At 41.9% G+C, this 19,606-nt stretch overlaps 2 protein-coding genes, 1 long non-coding RNA gene and 3 other non-coding genes across 9 annotated transcripts; 4 read left to right on the top strand and 2 right to left on the bottom strand.

Annotated features, from left to right (window-relative positions):
- The first annotated feature begins 3,007 nt into the window (after nucleotides 1-3,007).
- Nucleotides 3,008-9,263, top strand: rpp21 (ribonuclease P subunit p21). Of its 4 annotated transcripts, none has more exons than XM_088616581.1 (6): nucleotides 3,008-3,078; nucleotides 5,378-5,478; nucleotides 7,096-7,196; nucleotides 7,562-7,644; nucleotides 8,266-8,409; nucleotides 9,040-9,263. In XM_088616581.1, exons 2-6 carry the CDS (start codon nucleotides 5,422-5,424, stop codon nucleotides 9,165-9,167), a joined length of 513 nt encoding a protein of 170 aa, XP_088472707.1. In that variant the 5' UTR covers nucleotides 3,008-3,078; nucleotides 5,378-5,421; the 3' UTR covers nucleotides 9,168-9,263. The 4 variants fall into 4 exon arrangements, with proteins under 4 accessions (XP_088472707.1, XP_088472698.1, XP_088472691.1 ...); XM_088616572.1 differs by lacking the exon at nucleotides 3,008-3,078 and adding an exon at nucleotides 4,340-4,470; XM_088616565.1 differs by lacking the exon at nucleotides 3,008-3,078 and adding an exon at nucleotides 4,639-5,035.
- Nucleotides 4,573-4,646, top strand: trnai-aau (transfer RNA isoleucine (anticodon AAU)). Its single transcript has one exon. It is a non-coding gene; the product is annotated as a tRNA-Ile (tRNA).
- A 2,584-nt stretch (nucleotides 9,264-11,847) lies between the features above and the next one.
- Nucleotides 11,848-14,543, bottom strand: aqp12 (aquaporin 12). Its single transcript, XM_088616551.1, has 3 exons — nucleotides 13,949-14,543; nucleotides 13,046-13,162; nucleotides 11,848-12,376 (listed from the first exon to the last, which is right to left on the bottom strand). Exons 1-3 carry the CDS (start codon nucleotides 14,541-14,543, stop codon nucleotides 12,213-12,215), a joined length of 876 nt encoding a protein of 291 aa, XP_088472677.1. The 3' UTR covers nucleotides 11,848-12,212.
- On the top strand, nucleotides 13,133-16,443 carry LOC148676971 (uncharacterized). Its single transcript, XR_015929122.1, has 3 exons — nucleotides 13,133-13,553; nucleotides 14,410-14,597; nucleotides 16,190-16,443. It is a non-coding gene; the product is annotated as an uncharacterized LOC148676971 (long non-coding RNA).
- trnag-ucc (transfer RNA glycine (anticodon UCC)) lies at nucleotides 15,441-15,512 on the bottom strand. The gene has a single exon. It is a non-coding gene; the product is annotated as a tRNA-Gly (tRNA).
- On the top strand, nucleotides 15,868-15,940 carry trnam-cau (transfer RNA methionine (anticodon CAU)). Its single transcript has one exon. It is a non-coding gene; the product is annotated as a tRNA-Met (tRNA).
- Nucleotides 16,444-19,606: the final 3,163 nt, after the last annotated feature.

Below are 19,606 nucleotides of genomic sequence, written 5' to 3'. Positions count from 1 at the left end.
TTACCACTTGAAAGTGAGAGAAAATGTAGATAGGTGTCTGTGTGTGTAGGTACTGTATCGGCTTCAAAGAGGTAATTCTGACATAAAATAGTCAACCTAGAAATGGTATTTGAGATCTTGACCTGTGGTCCAGGGTGTACTGTTGAAACTACTTTCAACCACTTGTATATATACAGTAAGTAATGGCAAAGCCTGGCTCAAGAGATTGGCTCAACTGTAAGAGGTTTTAGAAGTGCAAGGAGTCAAGAACAGACCAATTGAACATGAAAAACAGGTCTGGTAAAATGCTGTTTAACTTGACATCTAGGAGGCAGCAGTCCTACCAGTGACTCCAAACAGCTTATAAGACACACAATTCAAAGGGAAGAAAGCAAAGTTTGGGATCAGGGATGTCCAATCCTCGTTCTGGAGGGCCAGTATGTCTGGAGTTTTATATTTACAACTAGATTCCAAAGAAAACGTTTATTAAGCCTCCCCCTGAGGCAGCTAAAACTAAAAAGAAATCTTTTTTTGTGTCAAAAGTATGCGTGATAAATGTCCATGTAGCCAAAGAGACTGGATTTTTTTATATCTATTTCAAAATCTATTACTTAAGTTATTTTAACACTTGGTTTAACCCATGGATTTGCAAGGCCGCATAAAAATGCATTTTGTCAGACTGTGTATGACGGAGACGGGGCAGACAAGGTAGTAGTCATAAATTTACACTAGCACTTTCTCGTCTGCCATCTTTTGGCTGAGACGTTAGACCGAGGTCCTGACTCTCAGTGGTCATTAAAGATCCCCGGGCATTTCTCGATAAGAGTATGGAGTTATCCCAGTGTCCAGGCCAAAGTTACCCCTCAGCCTTTACCGTGGCCTCCAAATTGTCCCAATGTATCTATCAATAAAGTATCTATCTATGTATGATTGGCTTGCATTGGCCCTGCGATGGACTGGTGTCCTGTCCAGGGTGTACCCTGCCTTTTGCTCGTGGCTTGCTGGGTAGCTCCGGCTTCCTGCAATACTGTATGGTATAAAGGGTTGGGCAAATGACATGACTTTCTCATCTGCTGCCTGACTTTATTTGCTGAAAGTTGTAGAAATTTAGGTAACGTAAAAAGGAATGCATTTTCAAGAAATATTAATAGCATGGTATATGATATTTGCAGAAATTTAATGAAATCACCACTTAAGCATTAAATTAAGAATCAAGGATTCAGCACAGCAGCTAAAAAGACGAAACAAGCACCTTATTTGAAAATTAACAGTGTTATATGTGCATTTCCGTGATGCTTTTCGCCCTCAAGGACTCCAAAGCGCTTTACAGGAGAAAATCACTTCTCCGCCACTGAGCAGCAACCATCTGGGTTAATGTGTAAATGAGGCGGCATCTCCACAGTTTGGAGAAATGGAACATTTTTTTTTGTTTGCAGGCCAAATGGTGCAACCCCATTGTGGAATTAAGCCAAAATACAAACGGTGTCTGCTGGGATGGGATTTGTAATAACTGTAAGCAGGGCTGCAGTTTAATGTCGCTCGTTCCTTGCCGGGTAGGGTCCGGCAGGTCGGGGCGATCTGGCGCCTGTGTACCGGGGGCGTAGCCAGGAATTGATTTTTGGGTGGGCCTGGCTCTAACTGACCGTCCTGCCAGCATAGGAGCACCCCTCCAATTTACAATGCAATCTTCGAGCAGTATAATCAAACAGCGGAATTAGCGTAACCTTATATATACATACTGTCTCTCACACACACACGGGTTAAGCAACAATTACCTGGGCTGCCGAACGCTACTGATTGCAAAACGCAAGATTTAAAATCCGTCCGAAATATTGTATTTAAAATGCTGAAAAGAGAAGAAAGAAAACACAACGTTTCGGCCGTGGAGCCTTCTTCAGGTTCTTTCTTCTCCTTTCAGCAAGGAATAAACCTATTACTTGTTCCTTTGCAGCCTACGCATGCTGACGCAGCTGCCCACTTGTATTTAAAATACCATGCAAGGTTTACCGTGACCTCCGTGAAGTTTGGGGTCGTGACGTCACTCAGCCCCCCTACAATGTCGTAGGGAAACCATACCGGTCTCATTCGTTAGTGCTACGTTTGTGCCGGTTTGTTTTGTTGAAAATAACTTCCCGGCTTCTTTCTTTCCCGAGATACAGTAAAGCGCCCTTTTGGGGGGGGTGAGGTCACTCAGTGAGAATCGACACTCTGATTGTGCAAAGCGCCACAGCGGAAGTTCCGAGAACGTGTAGATACACAGGTGATGGATGTTTTTCTTGGTCCAAATACTGTCGCCCCGGTTAAGTGTGTGCTGTATGAGCACGCTGGATATACAGTAACACATCCATTGGTTTCCAATTACTAATCAATCTAAGCGAAGTCGCACTGAGGTCAAAACTGAATAGCAGACAAAGAATGTCTTGGCATCCACAGCGCGTTCATGACTCCAATAGCATGTCAGGATAGGAGTGCGCGCATCACGATCACATCGTGATAGCCATTGCGACTGGCGCGACAGTAAGTCCATATATCGCGATATGACATACACCGACAAAACGCCCCCGCCCACATATCACGATATGACAAAACTGCTATGCTTATGTCACGACATGAAAGGTCCTATATCGCGATATGACAAACGCCCAACCCCCCATGTCGCGACATGAAATGTCCTATATCGCGATATGACAAACGCTCACCCCCCCATGTCGCGACATGAAAGGCCCTATATCGCGATATGACAAACGCCAACCCCCCCATGTCGCGACATGAAAAGCCCTATATCGCGATATGACGAACGCCCCCCCCCCCCATGTCACGACATGGAGTCCATTTATCGTGACAATGACAAAGACTGTCACTCTCATGTTGCGACACGAAGCCCATATATCGCGACACATCCTATCTGGGTATATTATGTTTTGATATGAGACCTTTGTTGCGACAGCGATGACAGGGTGGCATGGAAGCAAGGCGCCAGTTGTGATATACACTGCTGCAATATACATGCGATATATATGTGGTCCTTATCATGACATGCTGTGGAGGTCTTGTCGCGGTGGTATCCCACAGTTAAGCGTTTGGCAACAGCGTGTCACGGTAGGGAAAGAAAAGGAAAATGTGCCTTAGAAAATAAAAACTATAGATCTTACAATCACGGTGATTTTACGTACGTTACAACCTTAGGTTTATGTCATAGATGGTTAACTTGTTGGAATGCGTCATGTGTTAGTATTATTCACATCTAAGGAGGCTCGACCCCGAAAAAACAAGGCGCTATATCTCGGAAACGAAAGCAACACAAACGCAGTTTTCAACTGCACAAACGTAGCACTAACGACTGAGGTGGGTTTCATCGTTCGTGCTGTCTGTAGTGGGGGCAACTTCACGGAGCTTTTACCTTGCCGTTAAATATTCAGCGGACTTCAGCATAACATACCAGAAGAGCGTGCACGCACGTATGGGTTTCAGAGGTTGGAGTAAATGCATCGCTCCAAGGGTAATATCGAGTGAGGCGCCATGAGAATAAAAAGGTATTAAAATATTAAGTTCTGAGGACACCCAATTTGGAAATTCGTGACTTCCAACAAGACTCAACACTGAATCAATTCATAGTACCTTTAATTGCAAGAATAGTCTGCTAATAAAAGCGTCAAATACATACTTTGGATGTATTTTAGCTCTGAAAACGTCGTTCACTTAAAAATACTACAGGGCATTTAGAGGCGATCTGAATAGTTATCAGTTAAATGCACACTCGCATCTATCCGTCAATAGTATCTTAATGCATTCCAAAAATTGTAATTTGTTTACAGGAGAAATTTTTAAAACCTCTTCGTGCTTAACTCCTACAAGTCGAGCATGTATCGAGCTGCTACAAGCAAACGCGTTCGGGAAGCCAGGCTGCACTTCTTAAAATCCAAGATGCCTGTAGCATCTCATGTGTCTTATTTGTTTCGGGACTGGTCTGGTCATCTACAGGCTGCTTTTTGAAAAACGTAGATATATGCATTTGTTTTGCCATATTGGTTAATAAACCCAAAACCTAGCGCCAGATAGCTCTTAAGAGTCTCTGATGACAACGATAGCCAATTAGGCTACGGCTACGCATGCACCGCCCCACTATATTTACATAACTGTCTTATTGGCCACAAAAGATACCGCGAGCCAATAGAAAATCACCTTAGAAGAAAAAAATAAAACACGTAACATTAAAAAGCAAATCATGTAACGCAAACAAAGGGAAAAAACATATTTAAATTACTTTACACTGATTGGGTAGAACTAGGATCAATCAGGGTGGCCCACCCGTGGCTACGCCCCTGCTGTGTACACCGGTTCCGCCATTGGTAAGCTGCACTGGGCAGATCTGCACTCTCATAGTCCCCGCCCTGGCCACCACTGCTCCCGTCCTGTCCCTCGCCGGGCACCCCAGCCGGGCGCTCTTCGGCCGCAAAGCCAAGCGAGGGTGTTACAGTATAAAGCGGTTCGGTAAATGAAATAACATGACACGACATGATAAATTAATCATTTGAAAAACATGATGTGTAACTTAAAAAACAAGACGCTCACCAGAGACCCGGTTTGTCGTGTGGCCGGTTAGCTCAGTTGGTTAGAGCGTGGTGCTAATAACGCCAAGGTCGCGGGTTCGATCCCCGTACGGGCCAGTTCTTTTATCTTGTATTTTAATGTTACATTTGTGATTTGTTGTTGTATTTCGTAAATAATTTAACCTGATGTTTAATCTAACCTGCTGACTGCTACCAACGCATTAAATTCCTTCATGCCATTACGACGTTCAACAAAGTACCACCTTGGCACCATTTTTAAAACGCGTTTTGCGTTTGTCTATACAGTGTGTCCTTATTTGCTTACCATCCACTATAAAACTTTATTTATAACACAAAACAGTATCTTAGGAACATCTTCAATTGTTGTTCATTGATTTTCATGTGTTTTTCTGTAAATTAGAAATTGTGCATGATTGGATTGTTAAACAGATGTAAACTTACTTTTATCAACTTCTGCGATATATGATCGACCTCCGGTGGTACACGTGAGTTATACTGTCGCAAGTTTACCTCGGAGAATTCAAACTTAACGATTTTGTCTTTAAAAACGATTTACGGAAACACCGCTGAAAATGTATTATCCAACAGATTTGCTGAGGAAGAAAAATTGATACCACTCATGTTATTTCGATGGCTTATACTGTATCCAGTTATGCTGAATGCAAAGTAATCAAAACAATAAAATACACACTGTTTTCAGAATCAAATGACAGTAACAAAACATCACATATAACAAATACGCTTAACACAATGAAAGATTAAGTTTGGGAATTTACGTTACGCTTATACGAGAATATGACTAAAGATCGCTTTATATCCACTCCTAGATTGTCCTGGATCGTCATTGGTGCGTCACAGACAGAACTCCAGAATGACTGGCAACATCAAGGATAAAGAAGCCTTTCAGAGACTCAACTTTCTTTACCAGGTATTATGGTTTTGCCCTGGAATGGCAGTGGAACTGCAGTTTCTATATTTGTTACAATGCAGTTTTGTATAATTTGCAGACCAAACTGTGCTCAGTCGTAGCTGACTACTCCAAATATCTCGAAACTCATGTGCATGCTAAATATAAATATGAATACTATGCTGCACTGCTCTTGATTATATATCTTCTAATCACTTTTTTGATAATTAGCCACAGTGTGATTGGATATGCTTAATTTAGGTTAAAACTATAGAAAATCTACCATACATGAGACGCATAAAGAGAGCCTTTCTTTGGCAAGCACTATTTTCCACAAGAAAGCATTCAGATGGAACCTTATACTGTAGAATAAACTCATAATTAACAAGTACTGTAGTCCTCGAACCAGCTACAATGTTGATTTCATGTAATCTCATTGCCCCTTTGAATAGCAAAAGGATAGTTCTGGTCTAAAATTATAGATGTTTATCAACACCTATATCTGGTCTTTCCAACATAGCCTGTTGCAGTGAAGGAACATTTTTGTGCAAAATAGGTCGGGCTTAAGTTTTATTCACTTTTGTCTCTGATGCATTAAATACATTCAGTGAGGGACTGGGTATGTTTTTGGTTGGAGTTTCTGGAAGGAATATATTTGATTCCATTATATCAGGGAGGTGTACTGATAATGGCAAATAATGTTGATTTGTTTGTGTTTGAGAAGTATACTGAACATCAAATACACTTCTTACATTATAACTGCAACAAATTCAGAAAGTATTATCAGGAAATACACCTTTTTGTAGGAGGTGCACTAATCTTTTAGAGAACAGACGCAACAAAGGGGTTCTTCTGTAAAATTGCAGCCTTGTGTCACCACCTTTGAAAACCGTAGATTTCTGATACATGTTTTGCAGCAGGTTGCAGATACTGTCTTGTGAGATTCTGTCCTGTTCTTCTCATAGAATGTGGACAAACCTGTGTCTGCTTATCTCACAAATTTTCAGTGTTGCTCATACCTGCTGAGCAGGGCATCCACAACATAACTCGAATTTTCTCGTCTCACGTGAGAAAGTTGTTCTTACCTGATCCGCAAGAGGACACGTTGTTCTGCAGGAATGTCCTGACAATAGGATTAGTAGTGAGTGAAGCCCCAGGAGTCATGATGTCAGATTGCCATCAGTCATTGCACGAGGAGTTTTGTAGCAACTACACACACTGGTCCAGACTGTCACTCTTGGAATTGTTCATTGAGTTTGGGGAGGTGTCATGACCTCTGGTTTCACACATCGTGGCTGTCGTTGACGAGCTGTTTTCAGTTGTAACATCTGGCCAGATTACAATCACCAGGCTGTGAGGTTTGTTTTGGTTTTCATTTTTGATTCTCGATAGGCTTAACATTCAACAGGTTGAATCACTTTTCCAGTGACCTGTGCCCAATCAGCTTTCACTAATGAGGTGACTTAGTATTTAAACAACAGTCACCAGAATCATGAGAGGTCAGTGATCAAAATGATACCAAAACATTTAATCAGTTTTCCAAAATCCTTTTTTATTTTTCTAGGAACATGTATGCATATAGAGAAGAGGTTCCTTTTAACATTTGGTGTATCACTGTTTCCTTTCCTCTGTGCACAGGCTGCACACTGTGTCCTGGCACAGAACCCTCAGAATGTGGAACTGGCCCGATTCTACTGCTTCACTCAGAAGACCATTTCCAAACGCCTCGTTCTGAGACAGTACGTTCATCAACCTTACTCAGGGCCTGATGTGTCCTTTCAATACCTGATAAAGAGCTGTCCAGAGTACCACATACAGACATGGTTCTGTCATTTTATCTGAATGGAACAGAAATCAGTTTTGTACCGGTGACTAGTGTATTGCTAGGTGTTTCTTTTTATGTCCTTATTTTACACACCTCCTGGCAAATACTCTCTGAAGTATATTACGTAGATTAAGTATGCTAATCAAATTTAGTTATGAAATTAGCCATAACCTTTCCCATCTTTGCTTTGGATGGTAGACATAAATAGGCTGACTAATGTTTATGCACAAGCCTGTTCTGAATCTGTTTTGGTAACCTGATGGTTCACATTTCTTGCAGGGATCCCTCTGTGAAAAGGACACTGTGCAAGAAATGCTGCTCTCTCCTGGTTCCTGGAGTAACTGCAACAGTGAGACAGAGAAGTAAGTTTGGCAAAGTGCATTAACAGTGCCCTCCAGGTGTATTCACACCCCTGAAGAAATAGGAACAAAAAAACAGCATAAAACAGTCAGATCTACAGACTAGATAATGAGCCCTGCTAATTGCTTTAAACACTACTGAAACCTTAATTGTATTGCAGAGAACAGAGTCATAATTCTAAGAAATAACCGAATGAAGAAAACGCAAGGATCTGAATCCTATTTGAAGTATTGGGCTGGCTGTATTACAATGCTCTCCCTATGTAGTCGAGTTGCTCAACATTTTTTCTGCTGTCGGTAATATCATGATATCTAAATGGTTCAGACGTAACACGGGAAATTCTGATAATGTGATATTTTTTAACACCACTTAACTTTTTACTGCCAGGAATCCATTGTTTAAAGCCAATTCAACAGTAAGAGCTCATCTTGGAAATGTACCTTTCATGGATTAATTTTATTTCAAAATTAATCTATGGGCGAGAGTCAGAGTTAAAGGGACGTGGTTTATACAGCTGACTATTCCATCTTTTTCCTTATGGGGGCAGTGTGCCATCATACCTCAGGCTTCAGTAGTGATAAACTGGGATTGGTGCTGTCTGATAGTGTTCATTTTGTCCTCAGGGTGTAGTCGGCGTCAACGAATGACAATGGTGAGATGTCTTAGCTGTGGACAGACCAAGCGTTTCCCTAACAATCCAGGATACCAGCTGTGGGTGGACCGGCCTGAAGCCCAATTAGAGAACCAACCACAGTTGGATAATACAGGTAACTCTCAGGTGACATTGCCTGCACAGCTCTGTCATTACTGCACTAAGGACTTGGAGAGCATTATATCCCACCATTACCAGACATTAATCTGAAGTCTGAAGGTAATGTGACGGCAAGATGTCATTAGGAAGTTCAAGTAGGTAGCTGTGTCAGCTGCAAAGGAACAGGTAAAGAAAAAGAAAAAGAGACACAATGTTTCGGCTGGACAATTGTGTTTCTAATATGTCATTATGTTTTTAGTGGTGGAAATTTGTCTTTGATCTACAGTACCTAAACAGACTGAATTAACCAAAGATGAGCACACCCACCTGTTTCGTGAATCGACACACCACTCTATAATTAAAATAAAGTATGCACTTGCACAGGACTGCAATTAGAATTCCCTCCGCCCACCATGATTTTTAGTGAAAAAGTGTTAATCCGAGATGAATTCAATGTTTGTGTAGCCCCAGAAGACAGAAGCACACAGGAGAAGCATTTCATTTTTTAAAAATCTTTTCCTACAACTAAAAGGGGAGATGGCAAAATAAGTTAATTTGGAAAAAAAAACTTTTAAAGAGCGACTGATTGTAGCCCTCTGGTTTAGGAGTTCTGTGTTGTCCAAGGTGTCCTCTGACCTATTTTTAGCTCAAGCTCTTCGATGGGTCTTTGTGTCTACAGAACACAATCCAGGGACAAAGTCTCAGCAGAAGGGAAAGCCCACCAGTGGCAAAGCAGGGCAGGATCCCGGCCCTGCTGCAGGCCCAACAGCTTAATCTGTCCCCTGATCCTGCTGGAGCAGCTCGCGACTCCCTGCAGTCTGCCTGAGCGCAGCAAGGCTGTTGCAAGGGAGTCGTTTCTTGAATAACAAAGACATTAAGTAGAATGTGTAAGATCAGATTGAATCTACCCAGAAGGCTAAGACATTCTGCCACACAGCGCTGTCTGCTTGTACAGTTTTACCCACTCATCTCAATGAGCAAGCATGTGAAGTTAAAATATTACAAAAGTGTTGGTTATGGAAGACTACTGTAGAAAAAAATGGAGGACAAAATGCATTATGCATGGGAAAAAATGCTCATACTACATTTAATTTTTTTTTTAGTTTAAATACATTTATGATTTTAAATTGATATGATGCATCTTTTTTGTAATGTGTTATTGTTTTTTACAAACAATTCCTTGAGGGTCTAGTGTCTTCAGGTCTTTGTTTCAAACTGAGTAGTCAAAACAACCTAATTATTTTCTCGGGTAGACATACAGCACATAACATTTATTAAGGTTACTGAACACATTCATTACTGTACACATTACTGAACACATTCTTTGAACACATGAGCCTGCTTAAAATATTACAGTGCTGTATTTCATAAATATTTAGACACTCTATGAAGCAGAGATCATGTAAAACATAAAGAAAACCAAAACAGCTTGTCCCGGAGTGGCCAGCTCTGGTCCTGGAACACAACACTCCAGCAGATTTTACAAGTCTTCAATTTCCCAATACTTTGAACAATTTCCTTTTGACTTCTTAAGCAGGTTATATGTGCAATAAAGTGGTTTAGTCTGTATTTAAAATTCCAATTCCAATACCTTGTATGTTAGCTGGGACAACAAATGGCTATTTCTGACCCAACTGAACCAAAGAACTGATCACAACTCACAATGTAGCATGTCTTTAAAAATGGACGATTTAAGGGTAACCTACTATATAAGTAACCTACATATAAGGCTTGTGGGCTTCCCAGGAATAAGGCTGACCACCCGCATTTGAGACCCCTGTTTATAGTGAAGTTTTTTTTTCATGCAGTATCCTAAACTGCGCTCTCCACATCTTTGTCTTAATCACACTCTGTCACAGTAAAACTATTTGTTGTGTGGTTTGTGGCTAGATTAATACTTTATCTTTAGCTGACCCTGGTTCAGGGGATCCACAGTTTTAAGATTACTCTTCAAACAGCAGTTTGTAAAGACTGTGAACACGCAAGTTGTGATCAGTACAAATGAATTGGTTCAGTCAAATCAGAACTGGCCACCTGTGGTGGACAGCTAGTGCAATGCTACCTGTACTTTTATTTTAAATAATTTTGAAACTAACTGATTTACTTACCTGCTTAATTTTCCATACTTAAGTTATTGAAAATACTACTCTTTTCAAACTATTGCTTTAAGAGGTGACACTTAAAATTTTAGGGATTTTGTCTGACAGGAATCAGAGTGGGACATTCATTTCTAGAGAGTTTGCTGGAATTTACTTAGTTAGGACATTGTTGTAAATCAAATACTGTTCAGTATTCTAATCATGTAAATTGTTCTTTTAAAAGTTTGAACACTTCAGAATCATTTAGCTTTATACTTTAAAACCAGATTAAAATCAGTCATTTCTCTAATATTTAAGATTTAGAAATGGTAACAATGGTTTGCAACATTAGAACTTAGTACTGTAATAGTGATAATGATAACGATAGGATACCAGATACTTGTTGTCAGAGGAATTCAAATTTTAGAATAAAAATTGTAACAATCTACCTGTTCTCCGAGAGTTCTCCTATTATCCAGTAAGCTTCTCAAATCCTACAAAATAGTTACGAGTATGTTGATTTATGGGGGCAGTCTTTTTTATTTCGGTTTGTAGGCTGCGGAGTCAGTTCAGCTGTGTTCAACAGTGTGTTATTGTTAGCTCTTACATTGGGAGAGCTGTGTACTAACTGCAGATGGCTGGAGCCAGAACAGTGGTTCAGTCTGAACTCCTGCAGCTTCTCCACGACCGTGATGAGATCAACAATTTAACCCTTCTCCCCATTACCTGCGATTTCCCAATCCATTACATGACTGCTGTCTTCAGCTGGATGCAGGAAGCAACGGGTTAACAAAGTCAGCCTCAGGTGTGCCGTTGATAAGCGATTCCCCCCAGTGTCGGAGCAACCTGACACTGCAACAGGTCGGCTTTCACCTTGCCTTTAATTTGGAGCAACATGCATTACAATACTGCTGTGTTATGTGAAATTAGATGTCACAAAATAAAGTTAAAATTAAAAAAAGCATGTGCCATTTATCTGTCCTTTTATTTCCTTCATTGAATCATTTTGCACTCATTTGTATTATGACATCTATTAAGGTGGGCAGCTGCGTCAGCATGGGTAGGCTGCAAAGGAACAAGTAACAGGTTGATTCCATGGTGAAAAGAAGAAAGAAAACAATGTTTTGGCCGTGGAGCCTTCTTCAGGTGTTAGCTTCTTCATGCTCACACCTGAAGAAGGCTCCACGGCCGAGACGTTGTTTTCTTTCTTCTCTTTTCAGCATGGAATAAACCTACTACTTTACATCTATTTTACTTACTGTTAATTATTAATAAATCACCCAAATTCACTGAAGCTCTGAATTAGGTCAATAATGCAGGTCGACTTTTCCAACCATCTGACCTGTAGAACGTTTGACAGACACGATTAAGCCAGATTGTTGAATGGTGCTGCGTTTATGCCAGGGCTCAGCAATGAGCCTGTACAAGGACATATTGTGAACACGACAGGAGTTATCGGTCTGCATGGCGGAGTACAGCATGTGCTTTTCTGGTACACGTCCACATTACCCTCTCTAAGGAATTCCGAGTTTCAGAACTGTACGTCTCATTTAAAAAAATACTGTCACTTGGAATCGCAGCAAGCCCTAAGCGATTTAGTTTCGGTCTAGAAACAATACGGAAAGCTCATCCTGCCTCGAGTGCCCGGTTAAATCTGGGTCCAGTCGCCAACCCCGATCAGGTGAATCTGCAGCCGAGTGGGAGAGACGTGTCCACTGTACGCAGCGCTGCGGTTTGACGTTCACTCCCTCTTCTTTTCTTGCTCCGCGGTGCCAGCTGTCTCTGTCCGCTTCCGGGTGCTCTTACCTCGTGGCACTCTGTACCGGCTCTTCTGGGAATAAAGGAGATTCCTAGAAAAAAGTCGAGGGATATGTCCCACGTACAGGAACAGAGCCATGGCCATTCCTGCAAACAAGACAGATTTTGCCTGGTCAGGATCATCAGGCATTTTTTTTTTAATGGAGGTTCATTTTTAGACCCTTCAGTGTAAACTTTCAATGGTAACTGGTTAAAAAGATGAATAAATTGTACTGGTTTCTCAGTGCTTTCCAAATGGGGTTCCTCTTAAACTATGGAGGGCTGTCCAGAGAACAGGAGATATTTCAATTCCAGTCAAAAGGAAATGTACCACATCAGATCAAAGGAATGCACGATCATTAACTGAATTATCTTGAGTTTTTTTTTTCAGGAACCAGCATATTGTTAATGTAAGACTGTTGTATTTAAGTTTGGTGTCTCATTGTTGAAGGACAAACAGAAGAATTGAATCATCATGCTCTATAAGTCTGGTCTAGTTGCAGTTTTTTGGGATCAAGTCGGTGACTTTTTCTGCATGGCTGTTGTTTTGCCTTTGAAATAACATGTCAATAAAGGCAAGGCAATCGTAAGAAATCAGCTGTGTTTTTTTTAGGCGTCGTCTGTGTTTCCAGAGCCCTGGTTTCTAACGTCTCGGGCTACTCATTCACACTCGGTAGGCGTGGGAAGACCCACGTCTCAGAAACACGGCGAAAGGAGAACGGACTGGAAGTGCGCTGGTCCACAACGGTACGCGTGTCGGTGCGCAGAGCGCCTTACCGGCCGCAGGCCCGAGCCAGTACGCCGCCGCGTACTCCCGCAGGCTGAACCCGGGACAGCGGAACGTGAGCGCGGCCGCCAGCGCGGGGTTCAGGTAGCCGGAGGTGTAGCTGCCAGCTGGAATTAAACACACAGGTGACTAGGTACCCCAACATAGTTAAACATGTACAGAGTGTTTACACAGGGGGGGAGAAAATCCCATACACATCGTCCTTTGCACGTGTCACGCGTTTTATTTCCATGAAACTCAAGCGGGCGATATTACCAAAACGAACTGCACCACCCGCCAAAATGCGATGACCGCCATCATGACCGTTCTGGGAACTCCCTGGAGTCCCCGGTTTAAATGCCGGTGAACCAGTTAACGTCACCGCGCACCTTTTCAAATGAACCGTAATCACGAGAAGGAAGCTTCGTTACATTCGTTTGCTGATTGCAATATATACCAAATTGAGAGTTTGGATGGACTTGGATCGATCTGCAAAATGTTATTGTTAAACATTTCAAGGTAAAATGTTACATTTCGAGATTCTGATATTATTTTATATTTTGTTTGACCTGAATTGGATAAAGGATATGTTTGTATTATAAATCTATTCATTATTTTGGCGAAGTACTTAATCCACAAAAGTAAAGGGTCTTTAAATACCGCTCCCTCTCTTAATGCTTTTAAGGTGGAATTCCATTTTTTTTTGTTTAAATTCTATTAAAAATGTAAAGAATCAAAGGGCAAGACAGTGGAAGCATGAAGAAAGCTGAATTTTCAGCTTTTAGAATTGTGAAAAACCGATACAGAAATAGAAGCGCTTCACAGCCGGAGGAATAATGTTTTGTCTCCTTTTTCGCATTTCTGATGTTAACTGTATCCTTAAAAACGTAAAAAAAAAACCTTCTTCCACTCACCGACGTGAGAGAGCGCCGTGAGCGCGAGCGCGGAGAGCAGCACCCGAGGGAGCTCGGGACTCCGCTCGAGCCGCAGGGCGAGGAGGTGCCAAGCCAGGGAGCACGCGGCCTCCGTGAGGGCGCCCTGCAGGGCGGGGACGCGCAGCGCCGGGCTGCACTCGCTCGACATGAGCTTCTGGATCAGGTGCATGTCGGTCAGCTCCAGGGACCAGTAGCAGGTGGCCAAGCCCAGCCCCAGAAAGGCGCCCGCGACCTGGCCCGCGAGGCCGGAAAGGGCGGCCGGGGCGGAGGCGTCCCCGAGCAGGAAGCTCCGCAGGGTCACGGCGGGGTTCCCCGAGGCGCCCGGCGACACGAGGCCGTGAGCCACCAACGTCACGAAGAGGACAGTCGACGTGACGTCCTGACCGTAGCCTCCGGCCCACTGCCCCAAGTTTGTGATCGTCTGCACCTCCGACCAGCAGGCCACCAGCATGAAGGAAGCGGGCAGCTCGGCGGAGAAGTGCCGGAGCGGGCGAAGCCTGAGCAGACGCCCCCCGACCCCCGCCAAGACTGCGACTGCTAAGAAATATCCGAAGGAGACGTTGAGCCCCGACATTTTGCCCAGACTGGCCGATGTAGAGCCACACCTTTGACGGAGGACTGGAGAGAGGTAAGCGTTGAAACCAATAGCACCTAATAGATCTTTCTGCAAACGTGGCACAAGAGGGTTATTATTTTTTTTTTAAGGGAGGAAGGGGTGGGGTGTTATCAGACAGCTCCCGTATCGCCCTGTATCACCACCTGGCCAGGACACACAGAAAGTCAAGGACGGAGCGGGAACACCAGCACGTGGGCCTGCCGGGCGCCGCGCGCGGCCTCGTGAGAGCAAGGGAGCCCGTCGGCCGCACGCGCGGGCGCTGCGCAGTTCGGCTGGGGCGCGAGATCAAAGGGACAGGCGAGTTAAAGATTTAAGGAAGACTGATTTACACGGATGAACCTTCAGTTCTTAGGAGACATTTTCTCAAATCGTCTTGTGGTATTTTTCATTTTGGTAAAAAAAAAACCCCAACAACTATCGTCACATTGTGTTTCCAAGGAGAAATAGACACAAGATCCAAGCGCTTGTGAAACACGCGCCGGCGATACTTTTCCCAGCTGGAGCAGGGATGTTATGAAATGCACTTGACCAAAGTGCAAATGCATTCTGTAGAAATAAGTAGTCATTATGCAAATGTGACACAATGTGAATAAATGCGGACACAGCGCGGTCTAACTGATACACGTGAATAATGATATGACACTTCGATTTTCTTTTTTCAAATTGAACATCAGCCGATTTCGGGAAGTTGAGGTGAATTTGAGTCCCCAGCCGGAGGCGCTGTTTGGCGTAGATTTTGAGCATCAGAACAAAGTACAGTAATTAAGTTTCTGCAGTCAAACTCCAGTTCTCCGGCATTTTATTTATTAAACTGTGTATTTCGTGCCGACCCAGAAATTGAGATAAAAAAAGACTTGCGTTGGCCGGGAATCGAACCCGGGTCAACTGCTTGGAAGGCAGCTATGCTCACCACTATACCACCAACGCTGTACGGATGGAGTACTCGACATATATGTACTGGACCGCTAAAAAACCCATTTGCCTTTACTAATATTTTCCCATAAATTAAATAAATACAGGATTGTATAAAGATTACACATCAGCGCGTATATTACACGAGGAGGTCTAAGACAAGTAACAGTTATAGCTCCGATTAACGAAAATAACACTGTCTTGATAATCGTACAGTTTATCTCTTTATGCAGTTAACATAACACTTCGCTGACGCTTCTAGACATTTACAAAATATGTGTCCGTCCCCATTAGTCCGTGTTGTGTAACGCGGAGCACAGATTTCTGGAAAGACATATTTATATCCTGTACTGTGCGTGGTCTTCCCAGCGCCTCGTTAGCGCAGTAGGTAGCGCGTCAGTCTCATAATCTGAAGGTCGTGAGTTCGATCCTCACACGGGGCAGAGCTTTTTGTCCTTTTCCTACAGACCTGCATATTTCTGTATTTCGAAAGGAATCTCCAGGATTAAAGCTGCTGGGCAGTTCTAGTGATTCTCTTGTAGTATTATTATGTGAAACTCTGATTAGTAATGTTTAATTTTGGAAGCTTGCAAGGGCTATTGTATTAGAGTGTATGTACCTCAGTGAAAAACGTCGGACAGCACCTACACCTAGTCGTTTTCTGGTCAGCACTTCCTCTTCCTCTTTCCCAGGTTGGAAGGGAGTTTCCAGGTGCTGAGTCCCTCTTGAAGATCTTGTATGCCTCAGTGGATGGTCATAGAGGCGATTTGTTGTCAAACTGCAGTATTGGAGTGGACCTAGTTCTATGTAACTTGTTTACCCCATGAGATTATTTTTCAAATTTTTCGTAACTAAGCCATATTTATGGTAAAATGTGGTAATGAATTAAATTCTGTGTGAAAATGTTCCTTACATTTAATTAAATAAAGGATTAATTACAATTCAAGAGATCTGCATGTAGGGAGTTAGACTAATATATTTCTGTAACATTTCTGAATTCACTTAATATTGTATTATTTACAGGGACATTAACAACAGTTAGGTATTTTAACATTAGACTGTTTAATTTCAATGTTTTTGTTTGATTTAACTGAGCATATTTTTTATCCTTTTAAACTTAACTTCTTAGAGGTAACTTACCAAGAAAGTACGTTTTGCATGTAGGTTTGCTTTAGTTGTAAAGCTACATCCTACCTTTGGTGCAGATACTGCTTCTCCTGCTCTTGTTTGCATCAAAAATAAGATCAGTCTAGGGTGTTTTTTTTTTGTGGGGGGTAAACTACAGAATGTGAGAACAAGGTTTTCCACCAGTTTGCGGATGTAACTATAACTTAATACTTTATTTCAAAGTATTACAGTATGGAAGGAAAACTGCACCTCTCAACAACTTTTAGAAGTAACCCCCTTATCAAAATAGTTTGATAAAGTACATTACTACTTACACCCCTTTCTGCAGACATCACTGATCTTTCCCTCAGAGACGAGTAATGTTTATACATGTGGGCATCTGCAAAGTGTTACACAATTTCTCTTAACCCATTTGCTCCAGTCCACCCAGCTGTTTGAGTGTGTGCCAGCCCTGCCACTTTCCAGCAGGAGTGACAGGCTCTCACAAACATACACAGGTCCACTGAAATCTAGTCAAATCGGAGAGAGGCTTCAGTCTGATGAGGCCCTAGACTTGAATGTGGACTTTTTACTACAATTCAGGACTTGTCTCTGTAAGATCTTTTGAGGACTTTCTTCTGAACTGTCAGCAGGGGGCAGTGTGCCCTGAAAAATCCCACCACAAGCCACAGTGAGAAGAATTTCTGTCTGGCAGTGTGCAGTAGATAAGTGTTTCAGTGTAATGGAAAAAATAGGTGAGAGAAAAGAATAATTTACCAACCTTTCATCTGTAACAGTGAGTCCCAGTTAGGGCAGTGGCTTTAGGCGTATCTTCAAATGTCTGAAGACCTAGGTTTAGTTTATTTTGACCACTTAAATGAAATAATGGCTAACTTGAGCCATAAAGTTTCAAGCAGAATGAATGCCACAAGTAGTATTGGCGGTGTACAACTGGGACTGATCATCACAATCAAGCCCCATGCCATATCGCCCTGTCTATGGGATGTCTGATAGATTTTTTCCATTAGTGAACACCGGAAATCTTCGTGTTTGCCTTTTATCTAGACTCCAGCGAGCTACAATGATTTCTTCTGAACTATTTGTTTTTCAAACACTTAAAAGAACAGCAGTTAGAAATAAACATTAATATTCTGTTCTCCATTCTAATTCCGTATATGTAGGGTTTTTGGAGACATGCTGTTCAGAAATGGATATTTCCGAGTGACATTCTTTATGGAGCCGAAACACCTTGGGATACCAACATGATAAACAACTTTGTTTAGACATATGATGACTTTGTCAAAGACAATTTGGCGCAGGTCCTTGTGTTCTACAGTTTAAAATATGATTAAAAAGATTCACAAAGTCTGGTGAACAGAGCCTTTAACACGTCTAGTAGTCAGTCTATAGAAAATCGGTATTCCAACTGTTTAATCTATTTATTTAAATGTTTAATCTATGAAGTTTAGAAAACAACAAAAATGTCTGGAAGCAAAAACAGTTCTGTTTCTTTCAAAAAACATCTTACTTTCTGAATACTTGTTTCTTGTTTCTGACTACTAGTTTTTTTGTTAATCAAGTATTCAGTACAGTACTGTCTCAGTATTAGTATGAATGCTAAATTCTGAGTACAAATGAATCCTATGAGAACAGTTTTTGTTCTTCAATGATCTGAAGTATCAGTAAATAGAGGGACATACTGCAGGCCTTATGAGTACTTTCCTCATGTAAAAACATGATTGTCTCATTAACAAGACTGTGGACAGAAAGAACAGCCTGTCACTTCTGTTCTCTGAAAATAAGCATTTTATCAGTACTTGTTCTGAGAGGTGGTAAAGTAAGGCTTTCTGCGAAGAAATGGGGGGAAATTATTCTGTTTAGCTAGATAAATCTCAGTTATGAAAACTATGGCATTTTTCATCTTCTTTCTTGGGTGGGGGGGGCTGGGGGATTAGGCTAATGCAATCAGTGTGCACAGCTACATTCCAAACTTTATGAACCCGAGTCTCTGCTAGAAGCACCAGGATCAGCACATTCAGCTGAAGCGCATCCCATTTCCAAACAGCTGAAGAGAAGATTGTTTTGTGTGTGTGTGTGCTTCAGCATGTGTGAAATCCAGCATCGAGAAGACATAAATCCAGTTGCTTTTGTAATGTAACTTTTTTTCTTCCACATTTCCAATAGAAATTGATTTTCTCAATCAGCTGCAAGACCAGGCCAAGAAAGTGAAAATGAGATCCAGATGGAGCTGGAGGTAGAGCAGTAATTTGCAGCAACTCTGAACCTTTAGGGACAAGACAACCACTGGAAGTATTTGAAATTTGGTGAGAGATGGGTAGTTGTTGACTGGTAGCCTGTGCAACAGACAAAATAACCCACCTTCCAGAGTTTCCTTTTCTTTCTTTTTCAAGGATCCAACTTTCAGTCATGAGCTGTCCCAGAATAACCTCTTCTAGTCGTAATCTAAAATAATTGCCCTATACCTAGAACCCTGTGTTCATTCATCTATTATCAGAAACCTACTTATTCCTGGTAAAGATCACAGCAACCTGGAGCAAATCCCAGAAACATAGGGCACAAAGCAGGGCTGAATCTAATTATGTATGAGAAAAACTTGTTCGCTTCTGTCTGATTTGTTTGCTTGTAGTATGAACATACCCCTTGGGATGTTTGAGAAGATCATGACCTGTCTAAGGAAGATCTCTGGAGTAAAGGGGAAAACCAAGAGGAGAGCTTGATTTACTCTTTCTTCCAAATTATTGTCATTTCCTTGACAACCCACTTCAGAAGATCCTTTAGAGCCGAAGGGCTAAGCATTGTCTTCTATTCTACAATGCATAGAAGTAGCATGAAGGCTTTAAGGCCAGCTGTCATGTGCTTTACACAAGTGTTTTTTTATTTTTTAACAGAGGGGGGAAAAATACTAGTCACTTCCTACTGGCTTTGACCAATTAGGATGGGTGATTATTCTTTTGAATGCAGATTATATAATGTATTGAGTT

The sequence above is a fragment of the Lepisosteus platostomus genome, chromosome 2, assembly GCF_059453375.1.
Source record: "Lepisosteus platostomus isolate fLepPlt1 chromosome 2, fLepPlt1.hap1, whole genome shotgun sequence".
NCBI lineage: Eukaryota > Metazoa > Chordata > Actinopteri > Semionotiformes > Lepisosteidae > Lepisosteus > Lepisosteus platostomus.
This window is presented reverse-complemented; position numbering and strand designations above follow the sequence as displayed.

Bases quoted from the DNA above. Each gene is read 5' to 3' on its own strand.
- rpp21 (XM_088616581.1), top strand. From the start codon at position 5,422: ATGACTGGCAACATCAAGGATAAAGAAGCCTTTCAGAGACTCAACTTT. The intron at 5,479-7,095 runs GTATTATGGTTT...CTCTGTGCACAG, and splicing joins GACTCAACTTTCTTTACCAG to GCTGCACACTGTGTCCTGGC. The intron at 7,197-7,561 runs GTACGTTCATCA...CATTTCTTGCAG, and splicing joins AAACGCCTCGTTCTGAGACA to GGATCCCTCTGTGAAAAGGA.
- aqp12 (XM_088616551.1), bottom strand. From the start codon at position 14,543: ATGTCGGGGCTCAACGTCTCCTTCGGATATTTCTTAGCAGTCGCAGTC. The intron at 13,163-13,948 runs GTGAGTGGAAGA...GTTTAATTCCAG, and splicing joins CACGGCGCTCTCTCACGTCG to CTGGCAGCTACACCTCCGGC. The intron at 12,377-13,045 runs GTAAGGCGCTCT...TCTTGTTTGCAG, and splicing joins CTGGCTCGGGCCTGCGGCCG to GAATGGCCATGGCTCTGTTC.